General features: G+C 33.1%; 1 protein-coding gene across 2 annotated transcripts in view; it reads right to left on the bottom strand.

Annotated features, from left to right (window-relative positions):
* Nucleotides 1–2,223: 2,223 nt before the first annotated feature.
* Nucleotides 2,224–27,602, bottom strand: part of LOC114325598 (sialin) — a 110,178-nt gene continuing 84,799 nt past the window's right edge. For both annotated transcript variants that reach the window (XM_050661173.1, XM_028273699.2), the window contains exons 7-10: nucleotides 26,548–26,680; nucleotides 17,287–17,442; nucleotides 17,120–17,205; nucleotides 2,224–2,565 (exon numbers count right to left, since the gene is read on the bottom strand). In XM_050661173.1, coding sequence (XP_050517130.1) covers nucleotides 2,335–2,565; nucleotides 17,120–17,205; nucleotides 17,287–17,442; nucleotides 26,548–26,680 — 606 coding nt within the window. In that variant the 3' untranslated portion in view covers nucleotides 2,224–2,334. The remainder of the gene's footprint in view (nucleotides 2,566–17,119; nucleotides 17,206–17,286; nucleotides 17,443–26,547; nucleotides 26,681–27,602) is intronic.

Here is a 27,602-nt window from a genome sequence, read left to right as displayed (position 1 = left end):
AAGTCATGAGTGTCTTTTCTTCCGGGTCCGCGTTTGCTCTCTATTTTACCTTGCGTTATCAGTTGGAGTATACGATATTTATCATGCCTCATGAGATGACCGAAATATTTAAGATTTCGTTTCTTAATTGTAAAAGAGATTTCTTTTTGTTTTCCCATTCGATGCAATACCTGTACGTTGGTGTGGGTCGCCAGGATATTTTGAGGATACGTGGGTACACACACATCTCGAATGCCTCTAGCTTTTCCATTAATGTTTCCATTATTAGGGAGTTTTTGTTGCTACGTAACGTACGCATCTCCGTATACGTAAAGCAACTAACGTGTCGTAGAGGATGAATGTTAAAATAGGTAGTTTTTGTAACTGCCTTAACGTAACGTAAAGCAAATCGTAAAATCACTTTTAAATTCCGTTGACATTCAAAAAAATAAAACAATGTTCACACAATATACAATTAATATACAAATGTAAAAAAAGATAAATGACTAATGAAATTGTATGGTTTTAATTGCTTCTATTTAAATATAAAAATATTATTTTTCCTTAGGTTAAAATTTTTTTATTTTTGTTTATACCTACTTTTTAGTTGTAAATTATTGTATACCTACATCAGAATTCCAGTAGGTATAATGTAAATAGTGTGGTAATATTTATTTGAAAATTTTACTGAAACTAGGTCATTTGTTTATCTAGTTATTAATTGTGGTGATCACTGTATTTCTTAAATTATTACAAGATTTGTTTGTTTTGCTTTATTAATAGACAACTTAAAAACAATAAAATTTTAAATCTATTATGAAGTTCTAATTTCCAATTACAAACAGAATAATTTTACTCAAATAGACTAAACCAATAACCAATATAACCTTAAAATGTTTATAAACGGATAGTACGCTGATGAAATGTTTATTTGGTAGGTAATCGGGCAAGATCCTCGTGTGCATTCGGTGACTTTCGGCTCGATAGGGATGCGTATGAACCTAACGTACCAGCCCGTAACCTTAGGTAATACGTATCGCGATACGGGAGTTCAACCATTAATGCGCAAGCGTATATGTCAAAAAGATGCGTTACGTTTACGTATTTGTGTGCACAAAAACTCCCTATTGTCCAGGCCTCTGCGCTATATAGCAAGACCGGAAATAATAACATTTTAGCAGCCGCATTTTTAGTGAAAGAGATATTATGTCGCAATGGGTGAAAATATTTCTCATGCATGTTGTTAAATGTTGCTCTGTCCTTTTCAGCTCTAGATCTTATTTCGGTTGTTTCGTATTTCGAGTTGACAACTGTTCCAAGGTAAAAAATATTTTTGAACCTGGGTATTATACATTTTCATTTCAACCAATCTTTTCACTAAATTATTAATGATTTTAATATAATATAAAGTCATACCTACATCCACATGTAGTTATTTCAAGGTTTACTTTTACTGTATATATTATTAGAATCCCGTTTTTAGGAATATCCCAGTTTAAAGAATACAAATTTGACGTCCCGACACTTTTTCATTTACTCCTTAAGGGGGTAGGTGCAAAGTCTTGGTCTAATGCTATTTAAATTCATTAATTTTTTTCGAATTCTGAGAAACCTAATATAAGTATTTTTGAAAAATGTAAATGCAGAAAGAACAATTACATTATTACCAAGGGCCGAAAGTCTCTGGAAAACTTCTATAGTGTTTATTTTATTAAGTTAGTTCTTTAAGTTAGTTATTTTAAGTTATAGCTGCAACAAACCATTTCTTTTTCTGTTTTAAATTGGCTGGAACGGTCATAGAAATCTTGTCAGAACTGTTTTTTGATGTATTTATACACCCAGGAACAAAACACCACTTATTTGGCTTCATTTTTAATAATCAAGTACGTAAAAAACTGCGCACATTCATATACACTTCGTAAATAAGTATACAAAACTAGTCGTCGATCAAAGACGTTACGACTGCTGACGTCACAGACCGTAGCCTCGCTGCAGTGTACCGTTTTTCTAGTCTCCAAGAAAATCAACATTATGAACTCATTTATCTTAAAAAATATACATTTTTAAACAGTTTTATGATTGTTACGTTTTTATATACCTTGTAATCTATTGAATTTAACTATATTTAAAAAGTAGTGAACATCCCTATTCGCATCTTTCTATAAAAGAAAATAAAGAACTTACCTTTTACAAAAGACGAATTTAGCAAAAAAGGAAAGCAAGGAAAATAACTTGAAACTATAGTTTTGTGTCTATACTATATTTACAATCCTTATATATTAATATATACAACAAGCATACTGTATAATAATCATGAGTATTAAATATATACAAAACAAATACTCATTAATAGAACTAATAAGATTCGTCATTATAAGTAATTTTCTCAGTCTCATTCATATCCTTTTCCTTCTTTTTTTCCTCGCCATCCCTGGTAATAACCATCATTTCTGTTTCTGGTATGGATTGGACCGGATTATTCCAGGAGGCTACTTCAGCTTTTGAAAATAGTACGAAGAAAAGGCAAGTGGAGATCAGGAAAACTGTACACACCCAAAAGACCTTCTGCCATTGAGCCGTTGTTTGCTAAAATAAAAAAAAGATGAGATGCCACGGGGCACTTGGTAGATATAAAACATTAAAACTATTGTTTATAGAAAATATACTTGAAAGAATGATTTGTTAAAGAGAATAAATAAATATGAATGATCAACAACAAAATATTCAGCATTTTAAAGAAAGAAATAATTATTATGTTGATTTATAAAGGGTAGCTATCCTAAAAGTACACCGGAACTTTTCTAATGCCAAACTGTACGCCACTGACTGAGATAGTTTAAATTCAAAATCGTTTTTGAATTCCTCGTTGAATTTATGAAAAAAAATCTACTTTGTCTTTTTTCATTTCTTTAATATATTGTCAAGGACTATCTAATATATTACCATTAAACTAATGAATAACAGATAGCATGTACTACTAATAAAATTTTAAGTAGGCACAAAGCTACAAAAAATGTTCAAAATAACCCCATGAAACGAGAAACGATTCAACCTTTATGGACCAAGAGCTAGCAAAGTCGGAAAAAAAATTATTTTAAGACAACTGGTTCTTTAATACATTATTCCTTATGCTTCCTCGAACACCCTACCGGCCATCTGGCTGCTGATACAGGTTGTTTTCATTACTGCGCAGCACATTTGTACAGGTAAACATATCGAATTTAAAATTATTGTAAGACGAAAAATTATTTTGTCATTACTTTTTAAACATTATTAGAATAATGAACTATAATTGCCAGCCATTTTTGTGGTTTAAAAAGTAATGACAAAATAATGTTTCGTCCTAAAATAATTTAAATTCAATATACAGGGTGATTGATGAGTGTGATAAAGCTCAGTAGATCCGCTATAGTAATAGATAGCAATAAAAGTTGTTAACAAAAATTGTAGCCAACTTTCAGCTTTACATTACGAAATTAGTTAGAATGTTACAGGGTGTTCGATAAGATAGTGGCAAACCAAACTTTTGTTTTTTTAAATAGAACACCCTATATTTTATCTTATATTAGAAATTGTCTTAACTTTCCCAACACAAAAATATAAAGGTTTGTTATGTTATATGGGGCCTTTACAAAGTTATAACCAATTTTTTATGAAAAACGTAACAAGTTCAGCTCCCTGTATAAATAAAAATAAGCACAACAGCAATGGTTTATTGGTACTATATTTTTTTGTTGATTGTCAAAATTTATAAAAATGGTTGATATTGCTAATTTTTCTTATATCAAATACAGGGTGAGCCAACACGCAAGTACATTCTTTTCTCAGAAATTTTAAATGGAACAACCTGTATTTTATATCACCATTGAAAAGTATCATTACCGTACTTTAATTTTTGTATAATATTCCCTATGCCTATATTTTTTAGTTTTCGAGATATTTTCATTTCTCAGAGCAAGTTATTAATTAAGGTGTTATATTTAAAATTACTAAGAAAATAATGTACTTGCGTCTTGACTCATCCTGTATTCGATATAAAGAAAATTAGCAATATCAACATTTTTTATAAATTTTGACAATAAAAAAAAATATGGCACCAATAAACCATTGCTGTTGTGCTTATTTTGATTTATACAGGGAGCTGAACTTATTACGATTTTCGTAGAACATTGGTTATAACTTTGTAAATACCCTGTATAACATAACAAACCTTTATATTTTTGTGATGGAGAAGTTAACAGGATTTCGAATATAAAATAAAATATAGGGTGTTCCATTTAAAAAAAAGATAAGTTTGGTCTGCCACTATGATATCGAACACCCTGTAACATTCTAACTAATTTTGTAATGTGAAGCTCAAAGTTGGCTACAAGTTTTTGTTATTAACTTTTATTGCTATCTATTACTATAGCGGATCTACTAAGCTTTATCACACTAATCAATCACCCTGATTTTGTATTTACCTGTACAGGTGTGCTGCGCAGTAATGAACACAACCCGTATCAGCAGCCAGATGGCCGGTACGGTGTTCGAGGAAGCATAGGGAACAATATATGAAAGAATCAGCTGTCTTAAAATAGCTTCTCGAAAACGTTGCTAGCTCTTAGACCATTACCATTATTGCTTGTAGTATTCGTGCAAATATTCTTGGTGTAATTCTTATTTACTTGAAAAATTGGTTGTAGTTAGATTAACTGAAACTTTGCGAAGAGGTAACTTTGATTATTTTGATCAAAAGTTCTCATTGTTCCAAGACTCAGAAGTTAATTGTTTCTGATTTTTGAATTGTTTTGAATCCATTTTTTAAAATCATCCATTTGAAAACGTGCCGTCTTACGTATCCAATATACGGCACCTGAATCTCAATAAACATTAATATGGTATCGGAAAAACATCTCTTAATGTTTCCCTGCGAAAAACTCAGAAAAAATTAATTACTGAATCTTGGAGCGAGCAATAAGAACTTTTGATTAGCATGACAAAAACTACATCTCTGCAATGTTTTATATAAGTAGAATACTAAGTAAATAAATCACTTTTACATAAATAAATGAAAAATCAATAAATTCTTCATTAACTTAACGATTTCGTTGGCCATCCAGTCTTTTTTTAATTTTTGGCACTTTTTTGGGGTTCCCCTTTACTTATTTGTAACCAGTGGCGGAGCGTCCTTTGGGGCTAGAGGGGTCGGGCCCCACCAAAAAATATGTAATATATGTAAATTTTTAGTTACGATCCTATTATATAATATTTTATATAAATATGCATTAAATAATTTATTTGCTCATGCATATAGTTTTTTCTCGTGATATAAAAATAATATATTGCACAATCACGCACCGTACTAAGTAAGAGTCTTATCTATTAATTGTCATAGAACCGTCCGATGGGCCCGTTTACCCTGGCCCTTGCTCCAAACAGTATTATTTCTTTGACTAGTCGTTGCAGTCACGTAGGTACCGACTGTATTGCATTGCATGTTCTTCGCTGTCGTCAATAATCCTAGGCTGTATAGGATGTTTAGGGGCCCGTTTTGTGTGGCCCTTCTGTGTAGTTTATATGCTGTTTCGGTGTGATAACGTTAATTTAAAATGAACACAGTAGACTATTTATTACAAAGTCCTTTTTATACGTTAGGGATAGAGGAAAAGAATGAAATTAAACGATTAGGTGTAATAAATAAATAAAAGATTAAAAGTAATAAATAAACTAAGTCATGCGTTCTTCTTGTGCCCTTTAATTCGTCCAATTTTGAACCTAGGCTTCCCCCAGTTTCCTACGTTCGTTTCTGTTTAGTGCTTCTCTTTCCAGTGCGTTCCTCCTATCTTTTTAATGTCAACTCCCCATCTCATCTAGGATCATCCTATTGCTCTCTTTCCTGCCCATGGTCTCCATTGTTGTATCGTGGTATTCCACCTATTGTCCGTTTGTCTGGCGTTATGACCTGCGAGGCTCCATTTTAGCCTGGCTATATGTTGTCCTGCGTCTTTGACTGTTGTTTTATTTCTTACCCAGTTGTTTTGCTTTTTGTCTGTCAATTTTACTCCTAACATTGCTCTCTCCATGGCTCTTTGTGTCTTCATTATTTTATCCATGTTTGACTTGGTCAAGGTCCATGTTTGGCATGCCTATGTAAGAATTGGAAGTATGCACTGGTCAAACACTCTTGCTTTTAAGTATTGTTGTAATTCGAACAACAACTAAGTCATTAATATGGAGAAAAACTTTTATAGCTATCCATAAAGTCAGGTGGCTTAACCACATAAAATAATAAGAGCATATCCCATTACTTAGGGCATCCAAAGTAACGTTCAGTACAAAGCCTCCCCATTTGTTATGTCCTTCGATGGGGAGAGGTGGTGGTATAGCTTGAGGGTCAGATAGGTACCACTGTTCCATTGGAACACACATATCCCTCGAGGCTGGGGTTGTACGAGTATGTGTGTGTGCGTGTTATTGGGTCAGTTCAGTACAGTACCTGTATATATTTTTTTGAGCAATGTTTTTCATTATTCATTTTTCTTATTGTAATTTCGTCAAATTTTTATGCGGCCCAGGCCCCACCAACTGAAATTGTCACGAGCCGCCACTGTTTGTAACATAGCGCTTTTTAACTTCTTCATTAAAACCCATTTGGTTTAGTGTACACCGTGATTCATCCTAAATAATATTCCAAACGGTTATTAGCAATCTGATTCGACTCCAAAGTATCCGTTATTTGTTAGCCTCCACACCACCATCTCTACTTTCGACTAATGCATCCTAGAAACAGTTACACCCTACAAATCGGGTGAGATGTAGTATGTGGTCACCGAAATATGTACATCACTAAAGGACAATGAATTGTTGATTAGAGGCTTAATAATAATTAATGATACTCAATTATTGTAAGGATATTACATGTGCGTTAATTCTATAATGAAGGGGATGTGGTAACACAGTTCAATTGGTATAGCTATATATTAAATTGTGAATGTTAGCATGAACATCGCAAAGTTTACTTCAAATTAATATTCAACAGGTCATTGAGCGATCTAGATTCAAAACTGGACATTTCCACTTTATGTCATTCCTAGTAAACTAAAAAACAATTTACAACTTTACTGTTCCCTATCTCAAATTGGAGGAAAAGTCCACTTTTGCATCTGGAACAAATTCTTTCACACTGAATTACTACTAGGAACTGTCCAATTTTGCTCTTTATTAAATTGTGTATGTATCTTTATTTACAGATTACAGAGGTGTATTCAACTAATTCTGACCAAAAAGTGGAAATGTCCGGTTTTGCATCTAGACCCCTTATATACATAGAACGACTATCCGAACAAAAATCATCCAAAAATTTGTTGTTAAGAGTCAGAAATCTATATATATAAAAGAAAGTCGAGTTATGTTAGTTACACTGATAATAACTCGAGAACGGCTCATCAGATTGTTATGAAATTTTACAAGTGTATTCTACCGGACTGGGAATAGGCATAACTCTGAATTCATGCCCGTACGTCATAAAGGGGCTTGCCCCCCCTGATATATTTTTTAAATTTTTTGACAAACCGTTTTTTCTTAATTTTGTATGATGTAGAAGCAAAAGATACATACAATCCTAAATTTTTACTTTTTTATCTTCAACCGTTATTTTTTAATAGCCATTTAAATATTTTACATCTATATATATATAAAAGAAAGTCGAGTTATGTTAGAAGATAAACAGAACTGTAATTTAGTCCAGACAAATTAATATATTTTTGGTCAGCAAAAATGAGATTTTTCAACCAAATACTGTCTCAAATATGATGTGCAAAATAATTTTTAATTGTTTTCCACTCATTAAATCGTTATCGTCCAGTTATTGTCTTAATTATTTTAACTTTTAATAAGTGTCGACTAATTCTGAATGATTAATAAGTTGTTAAAACATTTTATCTGTAGCGGCTTCTGGAATGCCTTAAAACTATCGGATTTAATTCGATCATACTTACAAATTTTGCATAAAATATTTGGACATATAATTTTCTTTTTTATTCGAGGAAATTGCATTTCGATCAATTTTCATGTCTAGAAATTCATTTTCGAGCAGTTGATTTTGAGTAATTGATTTTTAGCCATTACGTTCAAGCAACTGATCTATAATCAAAATTATGACAGATTATCTAATTATGACACACTATCTAAGGTGCAACGAAGTTCACCGGGTCAGCTAGTAATCAAATAAAACTCATTTTTTGTGCCGTCTTCGAACGAAGTATGGCAGTTACTTCTTTAAACGCTTCTCTATCTTTTGCAGTACCCCTATAGGGTACGTCCAAGCTGCAGGATGCGCTGGTTTTCGGGATCAGCGCTGAATCCATGTGCGAATAATCTTTTGTATTTAAACAGGCCTGTCTAAAGTGCACCTGGACACTGACCACTGAATGCAAAGGAGTATTCGCATACGGGAGACACAAGCGGATACCTAGACATTCTCAGCCATCGTCCCGGCACAGGAGCGCGTGCGCGAAAACTATTGGTAATTTTAATTCTTGACAAATTGTTGGTTATCAAATTATTGGTTACAATAAGAAATAATAATTGTTTTTCTATTAGTCTATTATAATTAATGGGTTACCAGAGTTGTAGCCAATATTATTCAGACTAGGTATTACTTACCTTTCTGACGATAAAATTAAAAATACCGCCTCTAATAATTATTGTATACCTTGGTAGAAGAATAATATTTCAAAATAATTTGAATTGTACAGGCTGTTTACAACAAAATGTGTCTTGTAGACAAATTAACACATTGTTTCAGTTTTAGGAGTCTATGGATCTATATAGTAGGTACCTAAGCATTTTGTTGGATTTAGTTTACAATAATTCATTACTAATACCAATACTTATTACTTATTATACAGAGAGGTTCTAAAAATCATGGAATAAATTCATTTTCTCTAAAATGGACGACTATAGAGAAAAATTCCGAAACAGGTCGATTTTTGTTTTTAAAGTACAACTTTTTGCATATATTTCATTCTAGTGACGTCATCTATCTGAGCGTGATGACGTAATCGATGATTATTTTTAAACAGGAATAGGGGTCGTGTGGCACCTCATTTGAGAGGGCGTTCAATTCTCTATTCAGTAATATAAACATTAATATCATTATTTATACAGGATGGCCAAAAATATCATTTTTGAATTAAATTAATTGACGAAAAAAGAAAAATGAATGCATTTTATTTAACTGAAAATACATTCTATCGCTGTCAGAAAATAGAAAAAAATGTTTATTTCGCAAATAAACATTGCTTTTCGCTTAAATTAAATGTTCAAATGTTTATACCATTTATATCAGCCATTTTCCTGCATTCGACCTGCCCTCTATATTCCGTTTCAACCGCGAATTCTTCTACCAAGGTATAGGTACAATAATTATTATAATAGAGAGGGTATTTTTAATTTTATCGTCAGAAAAGTAAACAATACACCTAGTCTGAATAATATTGGCTAGCTACAACTCTGGCAACCCATTAATTATAATAGACTAGTAAAATAGATGACTAGTAAAATGATGTTCACAACGTGTTTGTAGACTTCAAACAGGCATACGACTCAGTCAAAAGGAACAAACTATACTATATATTGGCTGAATTGGCAATACCACACAAGTTAATAAGACTCATTAAAGTCACAATGGATGAAACTCAGGCATGTGTACGAATACAAAACCACCGGACAGACTTTTTTAACATTTCGCAGGGACTAAAACAGGGAGATGGGCTGGCCCCAACATTGTTTAACCTGGCACTGGAGTATGCGGTTAGGCAAATGCAAACTGGACGAGGAAATCTACTGACCAACCGAACGGTTCAACTGGCCGCTTATGCTGATGATATTAATATTATGAGTAGAACATCAACAGGAGCACAGGAAACATATGCAGAGTTAAAAACACAAACAAAAATGCTAGGTCTGGAAATTAACACAGAAAAAACAAAAATAATGACTCAGACGAGAAGAAATATAGTCCCAGAAAACATTATACATGAAGATGACATTGAAACGGTTGAAAAGTTTACATACCTGGGAGTAGAAATATATGCCGATGGATCAGAAGATGGAGAAATAAGGAAGAGAATAACGCAGGCAAACAGAGCTTATTTTGCCCTTTCCCATATATTTCGGTCAAAAAGTGTCCACCGAAATAAAAAGATGAGAATCTATAAAATCTTAATTCGACCAATAACATGCTATGGCAGTGAAGTCTGGGTGCTGAAAGAAACATCCAAAAACAAACTCGACACATTCGAAAGGAAAGTACTTAGGAGAATACTAGGACCTGTGAGGGAAAACGGAATCTTCAGAAGTCGATACAACAACGAGCTTTATCAACTTTATAAGGAAACACCCCTGTCAGACTTCATTAGATTACAAAGATTGCAATGGGCCGGACATGTGATAAGAATGGGAGAGGATAGGCTACCAAAACGAGCACTGAATGCTAGAATGCAAGGAAAGAGACCGGTTGGGAAGCCACGAAAGAGCTGGGAAGACACAGTAAACAGCGACGCACAAGCCCTTTTAGGAGTCCGTGTATGGAGAAGAGCAGCCACAGACAGGCAAGGGTGGAGGCAAAAAATAAAGGAGGCCAAGGCTCAATTTGGGCTGTAGTGCCGTAGAAGAAGAAGAAGAAGAAGAAGAAGAAGTAAAATAGAAAAACAATTATTTCTTATTGTATGTAACCAATAATTTGATAACCTAACAAATTGTTGAGATTTAAAATTGCAAATAGTTTTCGCGCAAGCGCTCATGTGCCGGGACGATGGCTGAGAATGTCTAGGTATCCGCTTGTACGGGAGACTACCAGCACGCATTTAGAGAGGGAATGTCAACAATAGACGCAATACACAAAATACACAGTCAATTGAGAAATGCTACGAACATGATATCGACTTACACATCTTTTTCATAGACTTCAAGCAAGCCTTTGATAGCTTAACCAGACCCGACCTAATATAAGACATAAAAAACCTAGATATACCAATGAAACTTATAAAGCTTACGAAAATTACAATGGAAGGATCGACTGCAGCAATAATTACAGATAACGGAATCATCAAAAATATAGAAATAGCAAGTGGAGTACGACAAGGTGATTCTCTATCAACGTCATTATTTAATGTCGCAATAGATAGTATGGTATAACTAGACCCAAATCCAGACATCCAAAGTGAAAGTTATCCTCCAACACCAAATTGTTCTATATGCTCCACATAATGTTCATAAAAAAGTCACACCATTTTGAGCGTCGAGTTTGGGGGGGAGAGGGGAGAGAAATCGGTAAATTCGTAGTTTTTTACGTTTTCCGTCAATATTTCTAAAACTATGCAGTTTAGCATGAACAACCTTCTATATAAAAATATTCTACATAAAATTTGAAATAAAAAAGGCCCTATAAAGTTACGGAAATACTATATTATAATTGGTCCGAAAAAGGCCTAACCCAGACATCCATAGTAAAAGTTTTCCAACACAAAATTGTTCTATATGGTCCACATAGCGTCCGGTTTGGGGGGGAGATTGGGGAGAAGTCGGTAAATTAGTAGTTGTTTTAGGTTTCTCGTCAATATTTCTAAAACTATGTTTTAACGTAAATTATATTCTATACTCAAATTTTTATAAAATCAACGGTTCCAGAGTTACGGAGGGTAAAAGTGGAGGTTTTCGATATTTTTATATTTTTTGGGCAATTTATAATATTATTACTGATGAAAGAAATTTTTTGTAAATAAAATTTGCTATTTCAGTGGCCGATGGTATGTTAGTGATAAGCCCTTGAAGAAATGTCAACCTCACCACCCAAAATCATCATAAATTGTCCAAATAATATAAAAAGTATCGAAAACCTCCACTTTTCACCCTCCGTAACTCTGGAACCGTTGATTTTATAACAATTATGTATAGGACCTTTTTTGTTTTAAATTTTATGTAGAACATTTTTGTATAGAACATTGTTTACGCTAAAGCATAGTTTTAGAACTAACGAAAATCGTAAAAAAACTACTAATTTACCGACTTCTCTCCCATCTCCCCCCCCCCCCCCAAAACCGGACGTTCAAAATGATGTAACTTTTTACTGAACAATATGCGGACCATATAGAACAATTTGGTGTTGGAGAAAAAATTTTACTTTGGATGTCTGGGTTAGGCGTTTTTTTGGACTAATTACACTATACTACCTCCGTAACTTTGGAACCGTTCATTTTAGAAGGATTATGCATAGAGCCTTTTTTATTTCAAATTTAATGTAGAACATTTTTGTATAAAAGGTGGTTTATGCTAAACCGCATAGTTTTAGAAATATTGACGAAAACGTAAAAAACTACGAATTTACCAATTTCTCCCCCTTTCCCCCCCAAATCCGACGCTCAAAGTTGTGTGACTTTTCTCTGAACATTATGTGGACCATATGAAACAATTTGATGTTGGAGGATAACTTTCACTTTGGATGTCTGGGTTATGCCATTATTTGGATCAAGTTTATCATACTAAGAAGGAACAATACGAGCTACAGAAATAAAAGGTACAATTATAACATCGACCTCGCAACTTGTGGCGTATGCTGACGACATAGCATTAATTAGCAGAAACCTGAACAGTTTAGAGGAAGAATTTACGAAATTATGCAAGTAAGCATCCTAAAGAAAAAATGTAGTTAATGTGACAAGTTTAAATAATGGTGAATATGAGTTTGAAAAGGTCTTGGAGTCTCCGTTAATGGAACTAATGATAGAAGCATCGAAATTATTGAAAGAATCCAGGCAGGAAACAGAACCTACTGGAAATACAATAACTTCCTCAAATATAAGAAGCTTACTCAGAATACTAAACTGAAAATTTACAAAGCAGCAATTAGACCAGTAATAAATCACATATGGTGCTGAAGTAACGTGTCTGACCCAGAAAGAGCAAGAAATATTGAGGATCCTAGAGACGAAAATAATTCGGAGGATAGCAGTCACACTAAACTTGGGTAATAATGAATTTAGAAAACTCATGAACCACGAAGTAAGAAAACTTCTGAAAGGAGAAGACATCGTCAGATTTATCAAGACACAGAGACTCAGATGGATGGGACATATAGAAAGGAGGAATCCAGAAGCCGTTATCAAGAAAATTTCCAAATGGAGACCTGTATCAGGCAGACCACGAGGAAGACCCAAAACTAGATGGGAGAATCAGATAGTTGAGGACCTTAAGAAGATGGGAGTCAGAGAATGGGTAACCATAAGCAAAAACAGGAACTAATGGAGAAAAATTTTAGAAGATGCCAAGACACACAACTAATTATTTATTTTTATTTATTAAGCGCAACTGGCCGTGTAGGCCTAGGGCTAAAATGTTTACATTTCTGATTACATAAATAATATAATAAATAACTTAGTATAACTTACATAACTTATAGAACTTGTAAATTTTATTTAAATACACTTCAGTCTTTTTATACACTCCTTCACCACCTCTCTCCATCTCCTTCTGTCCAATGCTAGTTCTTTCCATCTCTCAATGTTACTTTTCTTCAAGTCTTCATATACACTGTCCTTCCATCTTTTCCTTGGCCTGCCTTTCCTCCTCTTTTGTATTGGTCATCGTGAGAGTACCATTTTTGGCATTCGTTTACTTCCCATTCTCTCTATGTGCCCCAAGTATCGTATTCTCTGGGCTTTAATCGTCGTCGTAATCGTTGGCTCTTGATATAGTTCTTCCAATTCTTTATTGGTTCTTCTTCTCCACTGACCTTCTATTTTCACACCTCCATATATTGATCTTTGCATTTTTCTCTCCCATCTTTCTAATAGGTCTGTTTCTGACTTTTTGGGCACCCATGTTTCACTTGCATATGTTACTGTAGGTCTGATAACAGTCTTATAAATTCTTATTTTTGTTTTTCTTGATACGTATTTGGATTTCAATAATGTGCGTAATGCTCCATATTTTTTATTTCCTTTAGCTATTCTTGCCTTTATCTCCCCTTCTTCATGACCATTTTCATCTATTTTGGCTCCCAGGTAAATAATTTCTTTGGCTCTTTTGAACGAGTATGTTTTTTCTCCATCTATTTGTACTATGATGTTATTCTCTTTTTCTTTTTGGATCTCTCCCATTATCATATACTTTGTCTTTTCTTCATTTATTTTAAGTCCGAATTTTTTGGCTTCCGTTATTATGTTTTTCATTAACTTTTGTAGTTCTTTTTTGCTTGTTGCTAATAGCGTCAGATCATCTGCAAATGCTATGCATTGGTGGCCGTTTTTAAATATCGTTTCTTGCATGTTTATTCTGCTTTTCCTGATTAGTCCTTCCAATGTTAGATTAAACGCCATTGTGGATAGTGGGTCTCCTTGTCGTAATCCTTCCTTGATTTCAAACTTTTTGGATGTATACCCTTTCCAAGCTATTTCGTTTGTTGTGTTTTCCATCGTCATCTTTATCATCCTAACAATTTTACTTGGTATCCCCAGTTCTTTCATCAGTTCGTACATCTGCTGTCTATTTACTGTGTCGTAAGCCTGCTTAAAGTCTATGAACAAAGCATATAGTACTGTTTTATGTTCGTAACAGGTAGTCTGTATTTCTTTTAAGGCAAATATTTGGTCAGTCGTTGATCTGTTGTTTCTAAAACCTGCCTGGTATTCCCCCAGTATTTTTTCCGAATAATGACGTAGCCTTTTTCTTATACTTTGTGCCAAGATTTTGTAAACTATTTCTAATAGTAGTAGTAACACAACTAATTGTAAAACCAAAATGTTAATGCGGATTGATTCACCGCGACAAACGAATCAGAAGAGCCCAAAGAGGGCGGCAATCACTCCGCTAGGAATGTAGATGCCATGGTGATGATGATGATGATGATTCGCACATGGACTAGGCTCTGACTCCAAAAACCAGTGTGCACTTTGGACGTACCCAAACGCTGGTATAAAAGCTGGTCATCGGAATCACAACTGATGCTTCAACTTTGAAAAAACAAGATAATGGATCTATTGAATAAAAAGAAGTCTTTGCTTTTACTTCCTCGTATTTAAGTATTTACTTAATAATAATTGAAAAAGCATTAAAGAAATGACTTTATTCAACTAGTATTAAGTAAATACTTAAATACTTGTAAGTAAAGGCAAATACTTCTTTTTATTCAATAGACCCATTGTCTTAACATAAAAAGAAAAAGAGTTATGTCAAGTTTACCTGAATCGTCTACTTGAAACTCGCAATGAATCACACTTTCTATGTATGTATTTAAAATACAGAATAATTTAGGGCAGTCAATGAGAGCAAGAACAGGTTATTACCTCCGAATTCTATCTTACTGCATGGATTTTGATGAAATTTTGGGAATAGCCTGAAAATATCTCCTTATTCAAAGTCTACCCTATGCTGATGTGTGCTTTTGTCTTGGGGGCGGTTCCCACCCCTTCTCGGGGGTGGAAAATGTTTTGGTTAAACAACTACGGAAGTTGCTAGAGAACGTAATTCTAAGCAAAAACTGTTCTATAATTTTTTTTCGAAAACTCGATACTTTTTGAATTATTCGTGGTTGAAAATTGGCCATTTTCATTGAAATATAACACCTTTTCAAACGGTTTTTTGCGAATACCTTAAAAACAATGCATCTAACTAAAAAAATTATATAAAACATTTTTGTAGCTCATAAAAAACTAAAGAGATTTGTTCCTTCTTCAATCTTCTAGTTATAACACAAAAAGAGATATGGTAGGTAAAAAGAGTTTGTTTTTTTGTGCATGCTCAAATCAGTGTATTCGACTTGAAATAACAGAGAAACGGTCGATTTTAGGTGTATAATACTACCAATACCTTTTATTGTGCTTGAAAACTCCTTTCAAATAATATGCAATATTAAATGTCGATTACATTCAAACTAAGCGAGATATGCTGCAAAAAATTGATGACTAACGAATTTTAAGAAAAAAATTCAGAAGAATATTTAACCCCTCATCCACAAGAATTTAAATGTATCGTTTTCCTTCTGCAATACATTTTACTACAGTGTTATTTTTATGTTCAAAAAGTTGAGCGGGTTTAAAATGAATGGTTTTTGAAAAAAATAAGATCAAAGTATAGAGCGCATATTTAAATTTTCTTAAAAATCTTCTTTTTTCTCCATGTAACTTGAAAATGATAAGAGATACTGTTATAAAAAACAAGATGTTTATCTAGAAGAAACCTACATTTTTGTGTGGCATATTTTTTTGGCATATCTTATCATTTTCGAGTTACATGGAGAAATAGGGAGATTTTTAAGAAAATTTAAAAATGCGCTCAATAATTTGATCTTATTTTTTTCAAAAACCATTCATTTTAAACCCGCCCAACTTTTTGAACATAAAAATAACACTATAGTAAAATGTATTGTAGGAGGAAAACGATGCATTTAAATTCTTGTGGATGAGGGGTTAAATATACTTTTCATTTTTTTTTTAATACGTTAGTCATCAAATTTTTTACAGTTTACCTCGCATAGTTTGAATGTAATCGACATTTAATATTGCTTAATTTATAGGTCTTTTCAAGTACAACTAAAGTTATTGGGAGCATTATACACCTAAAATCGACCGTTTCTCTGTTATTTCAAGTTAAATACATTGATTTGAGCATGCACCAAGAAAACAAGTTTTTTTTCACTTATCATATCTCTTTTTGTATTATAATTAGAAGATTCATAAAGGAAAGAATCTCTTTGCTATTTTATAAGCTACAAAAATATTTTATATAGTTTTTTTCGTTAGATGCATTGTTTTTAAGGTATTCGCAAAAACCAGTTTGAAAAGGTGTTGTTTCAATGAAAATGGCCAATTTTCAACCAGGAATAACTCAAATAGTATTGAGTTTTCGAAAAAAATTATGGAACAGTTTTTGCTTAGTATTAGGTTCTCTAGCAACTTCCATAGTTATTTAAGCAAAAAATTTTCCAGCCACGAGAAGGGGTGGGAGCCGCCCCCAAGACGAAAGCACACATCGGCATAGGGTAGACTTTGTTTCTTGGGCTATTCCCTACTTAGTGTGAAAATATCACGTAAATCGATATAGTAGGATGGAATTCGGAGCCACATACCCTCATTGACTGCCCTAATTGCACTATACTTACATTTTGGAATGTAAAGAATCCTACTACAGCTGGCGTGCAGAATCCAACAAGTGCCACGGCAGAATTGACTATACCGAGTAATATAGCTGCAACAGAAATATTTTATTTATAAAAGCTACATCTGTTTAAAAATATGTAAATACGTATTTTACTAAGTAGAGTCTTACCTGAATAATTTGGACTGATGTCTACTAGAGTAGCAAGGGCACCAGTCGAAACAGCTCCATTGACGGCAACAGCTAAAGATAACATTGCTATGGCAGTCATCTTATCGCATCCAGAATAGGCCAACGCCAGCATAAACACTCCTTGCAGACCGTTACCTGTAACAACGTTTTTACATTGTTAAAAATGCTAAATGCAGAAATTTCTAAACTCAAGAAAAGTATTTTGGAAGTGCGTAAAAATATATTTTTACACGCAAATAGTATGTACAAAAACACACGAGTCTTTTTCAATTGTTAATCTACAGTATTGTAGTGGATACCCAAAAGTACCTTAGACTGTCTACAAAGAAAGACCTTTTATATATTGAAATCTGGTTCATTTGTTTTCATTCAATTTGGTGTTAAATGTAGCCTCAGGAGACTGAAACCCCGTAAGCCTTGAAGAAGACATCAGATAAGATATCGACAGCTTGATCTAGTGAAAATATAATCTTTCATTCCATTATAATCTGGATAATTCCAATTATTACCTCAATTCAAACAGGTCTAACAGTCCTACAGGTCCTATAGGTCCTACTTATAAAATCTAACTCACGTTTCATTGAACCCTACATCTATTATAATATCTCCATTCTACAATGTATGTCATTGGTTATTCATACCCGTGCTAGCCCTCAATATCCATTAAGTTATTATCCACCAGAATTCATCGTATACGAGTCAGCACTAAGCCCGTTCATAAATACGCTTTATAGAATTAATAGCCGATGGAGAATTTCATACAAGGAAAGTAGACGTGAGCACTTGGTGCAATTATTGGACGAAGAAGTCGTGAAATGATAACGAGTCTTCGAAAAAAATCGTGTTATATGTGGAGTTTGCACTTCAATGCCGACAGTTGGAATTTCAATCATTTTGTAAATCACAAATATCTGCTTAATGATGTTTCTTACCCACTATTCAATATATGTATACCTATAGCCCAGTCGGGATACCATTTGACCTTGCATTAGGAGCTGCCCCAAATTTTATTTTTCTAATCTTTAGGGGGGGGGGTCAATAGTAGTATAAATTTAAAATCTGGACTGAATTTGACCGTTGCGTTAGCCGCCATCTTGATTTTAAACGAGAACGGTTTTTGCTCAATATCTCCTCCATTTTAAACTTTTCGACAAGAAATATAAAAACTGAAATTGTTGAAAATGCGATTTTCTATAATTTCGTTTATTATAATTTTTTGTGCGGTCCATATTTTCCGAGTTATGGGGAAAACAGTGACAGTTAAAGCATAATTATTGATTTATTGAATTATCTCGTTTATTACTTTTACAACAAATTTTAACCTATACAAAAATGAAGACAATTAAATTTTGTACAATTTTGACCTGTTTTATTTTTTTGATAAAATCAATATTTAAGGTAGTACGTATGCAGTAAGGGCGCGAGCGTAAGACCCGATTGATTTTAAAGCAATTGTTTTTGTTCAATATCTTCCCCATTTTCAACTTTTCGACAAAAAGTGTAAGGACTGAAATTGTTGCGATTACGATTTACTACAATTTTTCGACAGAAACAGTGGCGGGTCTAAGAGGGGGGATGGGAAAATTCCCCCCAACGGGGTCCAAAATAAAAAAAAATTGTTGAAATATTAAAATATGTTAGCTGACATGAAACTTAATTATCGACAGACAAATTCAACCAATAAAACCCGCTAGTTAATAAAATTAAGTGAACCTAATGCATATAAGTTATTATTTATGTCTTTTATGTATTTAGTTTGGTTGGTGTTTCATTAGAAGTTTCAAAAATTGTATAAAATATAATTCTCTTCATTTTTGTTTATGTACAATTATGTCGTAAAGTTAATAATAAATGAGACAATTCAATAATTATGCTTCCCCTCCGCTTCCACTATTTTCCTCCTTAACTCAGAGAATATTGATCGTATAAAAAAATTGTGGAAAAGAAATTGTAGTAAATTTCGTTTCCAACAATTTTAGTTCCAACTGTTTTTGTCGAAAAGTTGAAAATGGCGGAGATATTAAGCAACAACGGTTCTCCTTTAAACTCAATATGGCGGCTAATGCAACCGCGGAATTCAGACGAGATTTTGAATTTACACTACTATTGATCTCCCCTAAAGGATAGAATTATAAAATTTGGGGCAGCTCGAAAAAAAGATTTAATTCAGTAATTATGCTCCCCCACCACTTTTTACTATTTTCCCACAACTCGGAAAATATCAATCGCATGAAAAAAATTGTTAAAAAGAAATTGTATTTAATCATATTTGAAACAATTTAAGTTAAAAATGGCGTAGATATTGAACAAAAACAATTGCTACAAAATCAATCGGGTGTTACGCTCGCGCCATTATCGCATACATACTACCTTAAATATTTACTTTAGCAAAAAAAGAAAGAAACCCAAATTGTGTAGAATTCAATTCTCTATATTTTTGTATAGGAACATGTTGGTCGTAAAACTAACAATAAACGAGATAATTCAAGAATTATGCTCTATTTATATATAACTGTCACTATTTTCCGCTATAACTCGGAAAATATCGATGGCACGTAAAAATTGAATAAATAGTAATGATAGAAAATTACATTTTCAACAATTTTGGTTGTTATACTTTTTGTCGAAAAGTTGAAAATGGCGGAGATATTGAGCAAAAACGGTTCTCGTTTAAAATCAAGATGGCGGCTAACTCAATGGCGGATTTCAGTCGAGATTTTAAATTTACACTACTATTAACCCCCCTAAAGATTAAAAAAATAAAATTTGGGGCAGCTCCTAATGCAAGGTTATGCCTGTTATTCGTCTAACCCGACTGGACTACTTCTTAGTCCATTTATGGACATAGGCCACTTCCAACTACAGGTTGATATTATTAACGTAGTGTACGTAGGCTCTGGTATTTTTTAATCGGTTTATTTTGTAATAGGCCTGAATCCCGCGTACCAAAAAAAGTGTATTAATACACACACCGGCAAAATTAGCCGAACACCTTAAAAATGGGACATGTTTGATGTCACGAATTTTCTAAACCAGTAGTCGGATTTGAGTGATTTTTTTAGTATGTTATAGCCTTATTATTTAAGAATATCGTTGTAATAATATTGTTGCTAGACAGCTAAATATCATTTTATACCGGGTGTAACAATAATACTGTGTTTTTTTCTTAAAGTTCGGAACACCCTATGGAATATTCTAGCATATATAAAATATTGAAATTAAAACTCAATTATAGCCTTAGACTTTCTTAACATTTTTTTTTTGGATTCATTTGCTTATATTGGAAAATAAAAAAGTTATGGGCTTTAATAACTAGCCATTTTTTTCATCGATAAATCCTCATAGTAGGGGAGGAAAGTATGCTAAATTTGCAGTTACTCGAGCGTTATGGGGACCTATTGGATTGTGAATAGTATGTGCTAAAACCAGAAAAAGGTTAAGTTAAGTTTTCCATATATTGCGGGACATTTCATTTTTTAATTTATTTTCCATTTGAAACAATCGTTTTTTTCCGATTATAGCGTCATTTATCCATAATTTAAAAAAAGGTTGCGAATAAAAATTGCTTATTTTTACGTCAAGAATCCAAATCTTCAATAAAAATTGGGATCTCCTATTCAAGATTTTAAAGTAACCTCCCACCCCACCTCCGTGGGGGGACGTGTTTGGTGCCATTCGATAGATTTTTGAAAAATATTGAATACGTGTATTTTGCAGTTTTACGACCTGATGTTCATTTCGCGAAATATCGTATTTAAAATTTTTAATTTACCCCCCAAGCGAGTAGATTTTTTAGATTTCTAAGAATAGATTTTTTTTTGTCCCCCTTAATGAATTCCCCGGTGTTAAGAACCAATATATGGTATAGGTACATTTACAGGGTACAAGGTTTCTCCCCATGTGATAATCTGACGCGCTCGAGTAACTGAAAAAATCTCCGCTTGGGCTCCCCTACCATCATTATCTGCTTAGTTTAATAAACAAGCCTAAAGTAATTCAATAGATGTATTAAGTAAATTAATTAATAAGCGATGTCACAATGACGACCTCCCGTGGATTTCAGCTGAACTAGCTGAACATCAGATCAAAAAACTGTAAAATACACGTATTCAATATCTTTAAAAAATCTATCGAATGGCACCAAACACGTCCCCCCACGGAGGTGGGGTGGGGGATTTAATTTAAAATCTTAACTAGGATCTGCAATTTTTATTGCAGATTTGGATTCTTTACGTAAAAATAAGCAACTTTTATTCGACACATTTTTTCGAATTATGGCTGAATCGCGCTATAATCGGAAAAAAACGGTTGTTTCAAATGGAAAATAAATTAAAAAAATGAAAAGACCCCCAATATATGGAAAACTTAACTTAGCCTTTTTCTGGTTTTAGCACATACTATTCACAATCCAATTGGTCCCCATAACACTCGACTAACTGCAAATTTAGCATACTTTCCTCCCCTACTATGAGGATTTATCGATGAAAAACATGGCTAGTTGTTAAAGCCCATAACTTTTTTATTTTTCAATATAAGCAAATGAACCAAAAAAGAAAATGTTAAGAAAGCCTAAGGCTATAATTGAGTTTTAATTTCAATATTTTATATATGCTAGAATATTCCACAGGGTGTTCCGAACTTTAAGAAAAAAACACGGTATAATTGTTACACCCGGTATAAAATGATATTTATCTGTCTAGCAACAATATTATTACAAAGATATTCTTAAATAATAAGGCTATAACATACTAAAAGAATAACTCAAATCGGGCCACTGGTTTAGGAAATTCGTGACATCAAACATGTCCCATTTTTAATGTGTTCGGCTAATTTTGCCGGTGTGTGTAGCAAGCTGAAAATTTGTTAATAGCTTAACGGTGTCTAGTCGGACAAACTTTGATGTACGGGAACACTGGAACAGTTTTATTTTTAATTGTGAATTAAAGCTAAATTTTATTTTCTTTCATTGCTCCTCTCCGGCGCGCATCTAAACATTCCGTATATGTATTTGGCACCTACGACTTTTCTATTGGTTCCTTGCGGCACGCGGTCATATTTCAACCAATGCGCGGCGAGGTGCCAAACGCATATACGGAATGTTATTCGGTGCGAAATTCATATACGGAATGTTAAATATGCGTAGACGGAAAAAGATAACTTTTTATTAGTCAGTTAAAAGGAGATTGATTTTAAAATACTTGTTAATGTATTAATCAATAAAAATAAAACAATTATAGTATTTGGAATAATATTTGGTACGAAATTCATATACGGAATGTTAAATATTCGTAGACTTAAAAATACGACTTTTTTAAGGAAGACTGATTTTAAAATATTTTGTTAATGTATTATTAAATAAAAATAAATTCATGGTAAACAAAAAATTTAAAATAGATTTTATTAGCTTATATGTTTCTCGAGGTAACGCTGTCAAGTTTTTTAGTTTTATTTAATTTTGACTTTTTGATATCATTTAGAAATCTAAACAAATAATTTTTTTGCAAAAAAGGGTGAAAATCAACATATTTATTATTGTTATATAAAAAATAAGCATAAAACAAAAATATTTTTACCTCAAGGAATGTCTAAAGAAAATATATACAAAATTCCACGTGAGTTGGCCAAGTAGTTTTTGAGTTTCAATGTCTACAACCTGAAAAAGCAGTTTTGAGAAAAACTCGTTTGAAGTATTGTCATTTTTTATTTTCAATTTTTTTTTTGTCTGTCAAAGTGATGCACACCGAAATATGTTTTAAAATCGCGGAGTAATTTACAAAAGAAAATAAGAACAGCTGTTGAGCGTTTCTCACTACGCTCAAGGGCGTTGGCACGAACTTGCTATAAAACGAGTCGAAAGTAGGGAGATAGTGATAAATAGCCCTAGCTTCGACTCGATTTGTAGCAGGTTCGCGCCAGCACGCTTGAACGTAGTGAACAACGGTCAACAGGTTTTTATTTTCTTTTGTAAATTACTTCGCGATTCAAAAATATGTTCCGGTGTGGATCATTCTACGATTTGAAAGACAAAAAAGAAATTGAAAATAAAAGTTCACAATACTTTAACCTTTAACTACCCGCGCATCAAGTTATAACATAACTACACGCGTGGCGTGCTTTATGCGCCACAAGAAAATACACTTAAAAACAGCGGATTTGTTAATTTTTTTTTGAAAAATACACTTAGTTGTTTGTTATAAACCTTATTCGGCATCAGTGAATACTTGGAGTTCCTTCTCAGTAAGCCAATTGGGATTTATAACTGGAATCATGGAATAACTGGATTTTTCCGGTTTCGTTTTCTTCAAAACTCCTTTTTTCAAAGGCTGTAGACATTGTAACTCAAAAACTACTTCACCGACGCACCTGGAATGTTGTATATATTTTGTTTAGACATTCCTTGAGGTAAAGCTGTCAAGATATTTTTTGTTGTATGCTTATTTTTTGTTTAGCAATAATAAATATGTAAAATTTCACCCTTTTTTACAAAAAAATTCGTTGTTTTGACTTCTGAGTGGTATCAAAAAGTCAAAATTAGATAAAACTAAAAAACTTGCCAGCATTACATGGAGAAACTCATAAGCTAATAAAATCTTTTTGAATTTTTTGGTTACCATGATTCAATGATGAGTTTTGACGTCCACCGCAAAATTCATTATATTTTGAGGTGTCTTTTAAAAACTTGCCACCGTTGGCTTATTTTTCAGTATTTTTCCTTGAAATTTTTCTTGAGTAATCTATGAATTGTACTAAATATGCCTGTTTAATTTAAAAATAAAATAATTTACCATTCTTTCAAAAGAAAATGTGTTTGGAATATTGATTTCAACCCCTTGGGCCCACCTTAAGGATAGCTATGACACGATTTTGATAGGCAACCCATGCTAGAAATATTTGTCTATGTATGAAATTTAATAAAAAAGGCACTCGTGGGAGTGCGAACAGAAGTGAAAACTTCTTATAGTATATAAATTACGAGCTCAATGCTCTTACCCCATCCTAAAAGAAGTGCTATACCTATATCATATACGATATACGCGATGCGTATGCCCTATGCTATTTATGTATACATACACATAATTTATATATGTACAAAATTTATTTCAGCGAAGTGATGACGGTCACAAATTCAATACTTTTCCCCCATCCAAGAAGTGCACAACGTCCCTAAAGAAATTTTCAATTCAAAAATTTATTTTGTCGAAGCGATAACGGTCGCTAATTTACTACATTTTCCCCATCCAAAAAGTGCAAAACGTCTCTCAAGAAGTTTTCACCTCAAATATTTATTTCGTCGAAGCGATGATGGTCGCTAATTTAATACTTTTTTACATCGAAAAAGTTCACAACGTCCCTAAATAAGTTTCACTTCAAATATTTATTTCGTCGAAGCGATTACGGCCCTTATTCAATACTTTTCCTCCATACAAAAAGTGCACAACGTTCCTATAAAAGTTTTCACTTAAAAAATTTATTTCGTCGAAGCGATGACGGTCGCTAATTTGATAATTTTTCCTTATCCAAAAAGTGCACAACGTCCCTCAAGAAGTTTTCACTTCAAAAAGTTATTTCGTCGAAGCGATGAAGTTCGCTAATATAATATTTTCCCTATCCAAAAAGTGCACAACGTCCCTCAAGAAGTTTCCACTTCAAAAGCTGATTTCATCGAAGCGATGACGGTCGCTAATTTAATACTTTTTTACATCGAAAAAGTGCACAACGTTCCTCAAGAAGTTTTCACTTCATGAATTTATTTCATCAAAGCGATGACGGTCGCGATGACGGTCGATAATTGAATACTTTTCCATCCAAAAGGAGCACAACGTCCCTAAAGAAGTTTTTACTTCAAATGTTTATTTCGTCGAAGAGATGACGGTCGCTTATTTATTACTTTCTCCCCATCCAAATTTAATAATTTTTTCCCATCCAAAAAGTGCACAACGTCCCTAAAGAAGTTTTCACTTCAAAAATTTATTTCGCCGAAGCGATGAAGGTCGCGATGACGGTCGCTAATTCAATACTTCTTCCCCACCTAAAAAGTGCACAACGTTCCCAAAACAAGTTTTCACTTTAAAAATTTATTTTACCGAAGCGATGACGGTCGCGATGACGTTCGCTAATTCATTACTTTTTCTCTATCTAAAAAGTGCACAAGGTCCATAAAGAAATTTTCACTTCAAAAATTAATTTCGTCGAAACGATGACGGTCGCTAATTTAATAATTTTCCCATCCAAAAAGTGCACAACGTCCCTAAAGAAGTTTTCACTACAATACATATACGTACAAAATTTATTTCGCCGAAGAGATGACGATCGCGAAATAAATCCGTGTTCTCTATCGAAAAATAGGTTTTACATTTATTTTAAATTTAAATACTTCTATACAATTTATGTATAGATACACATAATATAGATACGTACAAAATTTATTTCGTCGAAGAGATGACGGTCGCTATGACGGTCGCGAAATAAATCTTTTTTCCTCATCCTAAAATAGGTTTTACATTTATTTTAAATTTAAATACTTCTATACAATTTATATGTACATACAAATATTATATAGCATAAGCGATGACGGTCGCAATGACGGTCGCGATAACGGTCGCAATGACGGTCGCGAATTCAATGCTTTTTCCCTATCCAAAAATCGCACAACGTCCCTAAAGAAGTTTTCACTTCAAAAAATGTTTCATCCGGCAAGCAGATGGGTAAATTTTGACCTCCTATTTGGATTTTAGACAGTCCCGTGAATGTGTATGAATGGATTTATTCCCGTTAATGTTTCAATGGGTTTGCTCCCGCGATACGGATACGATAAACTAATAGGGGTCAGGATCAGGAAAAATTAGAGGAAGACATGATAAAATAGGAGAGAGAAGGCAAAGATTAGAGGGAGACATATAAAATAAGATGAAATCAGGAAATATTAGAGGGAAATACGATAAAATAAGAGGGAGTCAAGAAAAATTAAAGGAAGACACGATCAAATTGGAAGGAGCCAAAAAATTGGAAGGTGTCAGAAAAAAATGGAGAGAATCAGAAAAATAGGAGGATCTCCAAAAATTAAGTGGAGTGACTGTAGATAGGAATTGATTGGATCCCCCTCCCATGGCGACGGGAAAAATTACCAGGCATCTATAATCTATAGTACTACCTTTGTAGTATAATAATTTGTCAATTTCTAGACATTAATTTAATTTAGATGTTAATAATGCCTAAATATTTTTAAATGTATATACTTACAGCATAGAGTTGCCAATTTCCTGACATTGGATCTACTTAATTTTTCTGTGCGAAGTAGGAAATCTCCAAACATAGAGAAAATATACGAAAAGATTATTCTAAAAATGTGGGGCATCCCAGAAAGGAATCCTGTCTGAAAGAAGAAAAATATATTTTAGAATATTATAAAAATTAGATTAGAATCTGCTGAAAAAAAAACAGTTATTTAGTTGTATGATTTTTATTAACCCATTGTATAAAAAAGGAGATAGCAAAGAATGCTCAAACTATAGAGGAATAACACTTGGAAGCACAGTAGGAAAACTTTATGCTAGTATACTAGAAAACAGGCTAAGAGAAAAACTAGAGAACACCTTTGAGGAGAGCCAGAGTGGTTTTAGAAAAGAAAGAGGTACGAATGAGCAGATTTTCATAATGAGACAAATAGCAGAAAAAGCTCTTAAAACAGAAAAAGAAATACATGCATGTTTCATAGATATGGAAAAAGCTTTGGACAGAATTAAAAGAGAAGATATTTGGAAAATACTAGAGAAGAGAAAAATTGAACAAGGTCTAATAAGATGCATCCAGAGTCTATACGAAAAAACAAAAAGCTATGTAAGGACAAGAAATGATACATCAATGCAAACACAAATGTAGAAAATATAATGTGGGATATTGGAAGTTGAAAATGATACAAATAACAGAACTATGCTACGCATACGACCTGGTGATCATTGGGGAGTCCGAAAAACAATTACAATAAAATATAAACATACTGTGTGAAGAGCTAAAAATCAGAAACATGAAAATAAACAGAGAAAACCAAAAACAATGATAATTGTAAGACAAAAAAGAAAACTTCATAAGCCGGGATGGAAAATTAGAAGATGAGATAAATGAAAGAATTGCAAAGACTGGTAAGCTGTACAATTATACAATATTTTAAGAGTAACTTTTTAAAAAAGAAAGAAATACCTAAGAATATAAAAACGGAAATAGTAAAAAATATTGTGAAACCAACTCTAACCTATGCCTGTGAATCTTGGGCATTAACAAAAAGGCAAAAGAATAGA

Source organism: Diabrotica virgifera, chromosome 9 (assembly GCF_917563875.1).
Source record: "Diabrotica virgifera virgifera chromosome 9, PGI_DIABVI_V3a".
Lineage (NCBI taxonomy): Eukaryota > Metazoa > Arthropoda > Insecta > Coleoptera > Chrysomelidae > Diabrotica > Diabrotica virgifera.
The sequence above is the reverse complement of the archived record's forward strand: the minus strand, read 5'-3'. Positions and strand labels throughout refer to the sequence as shown.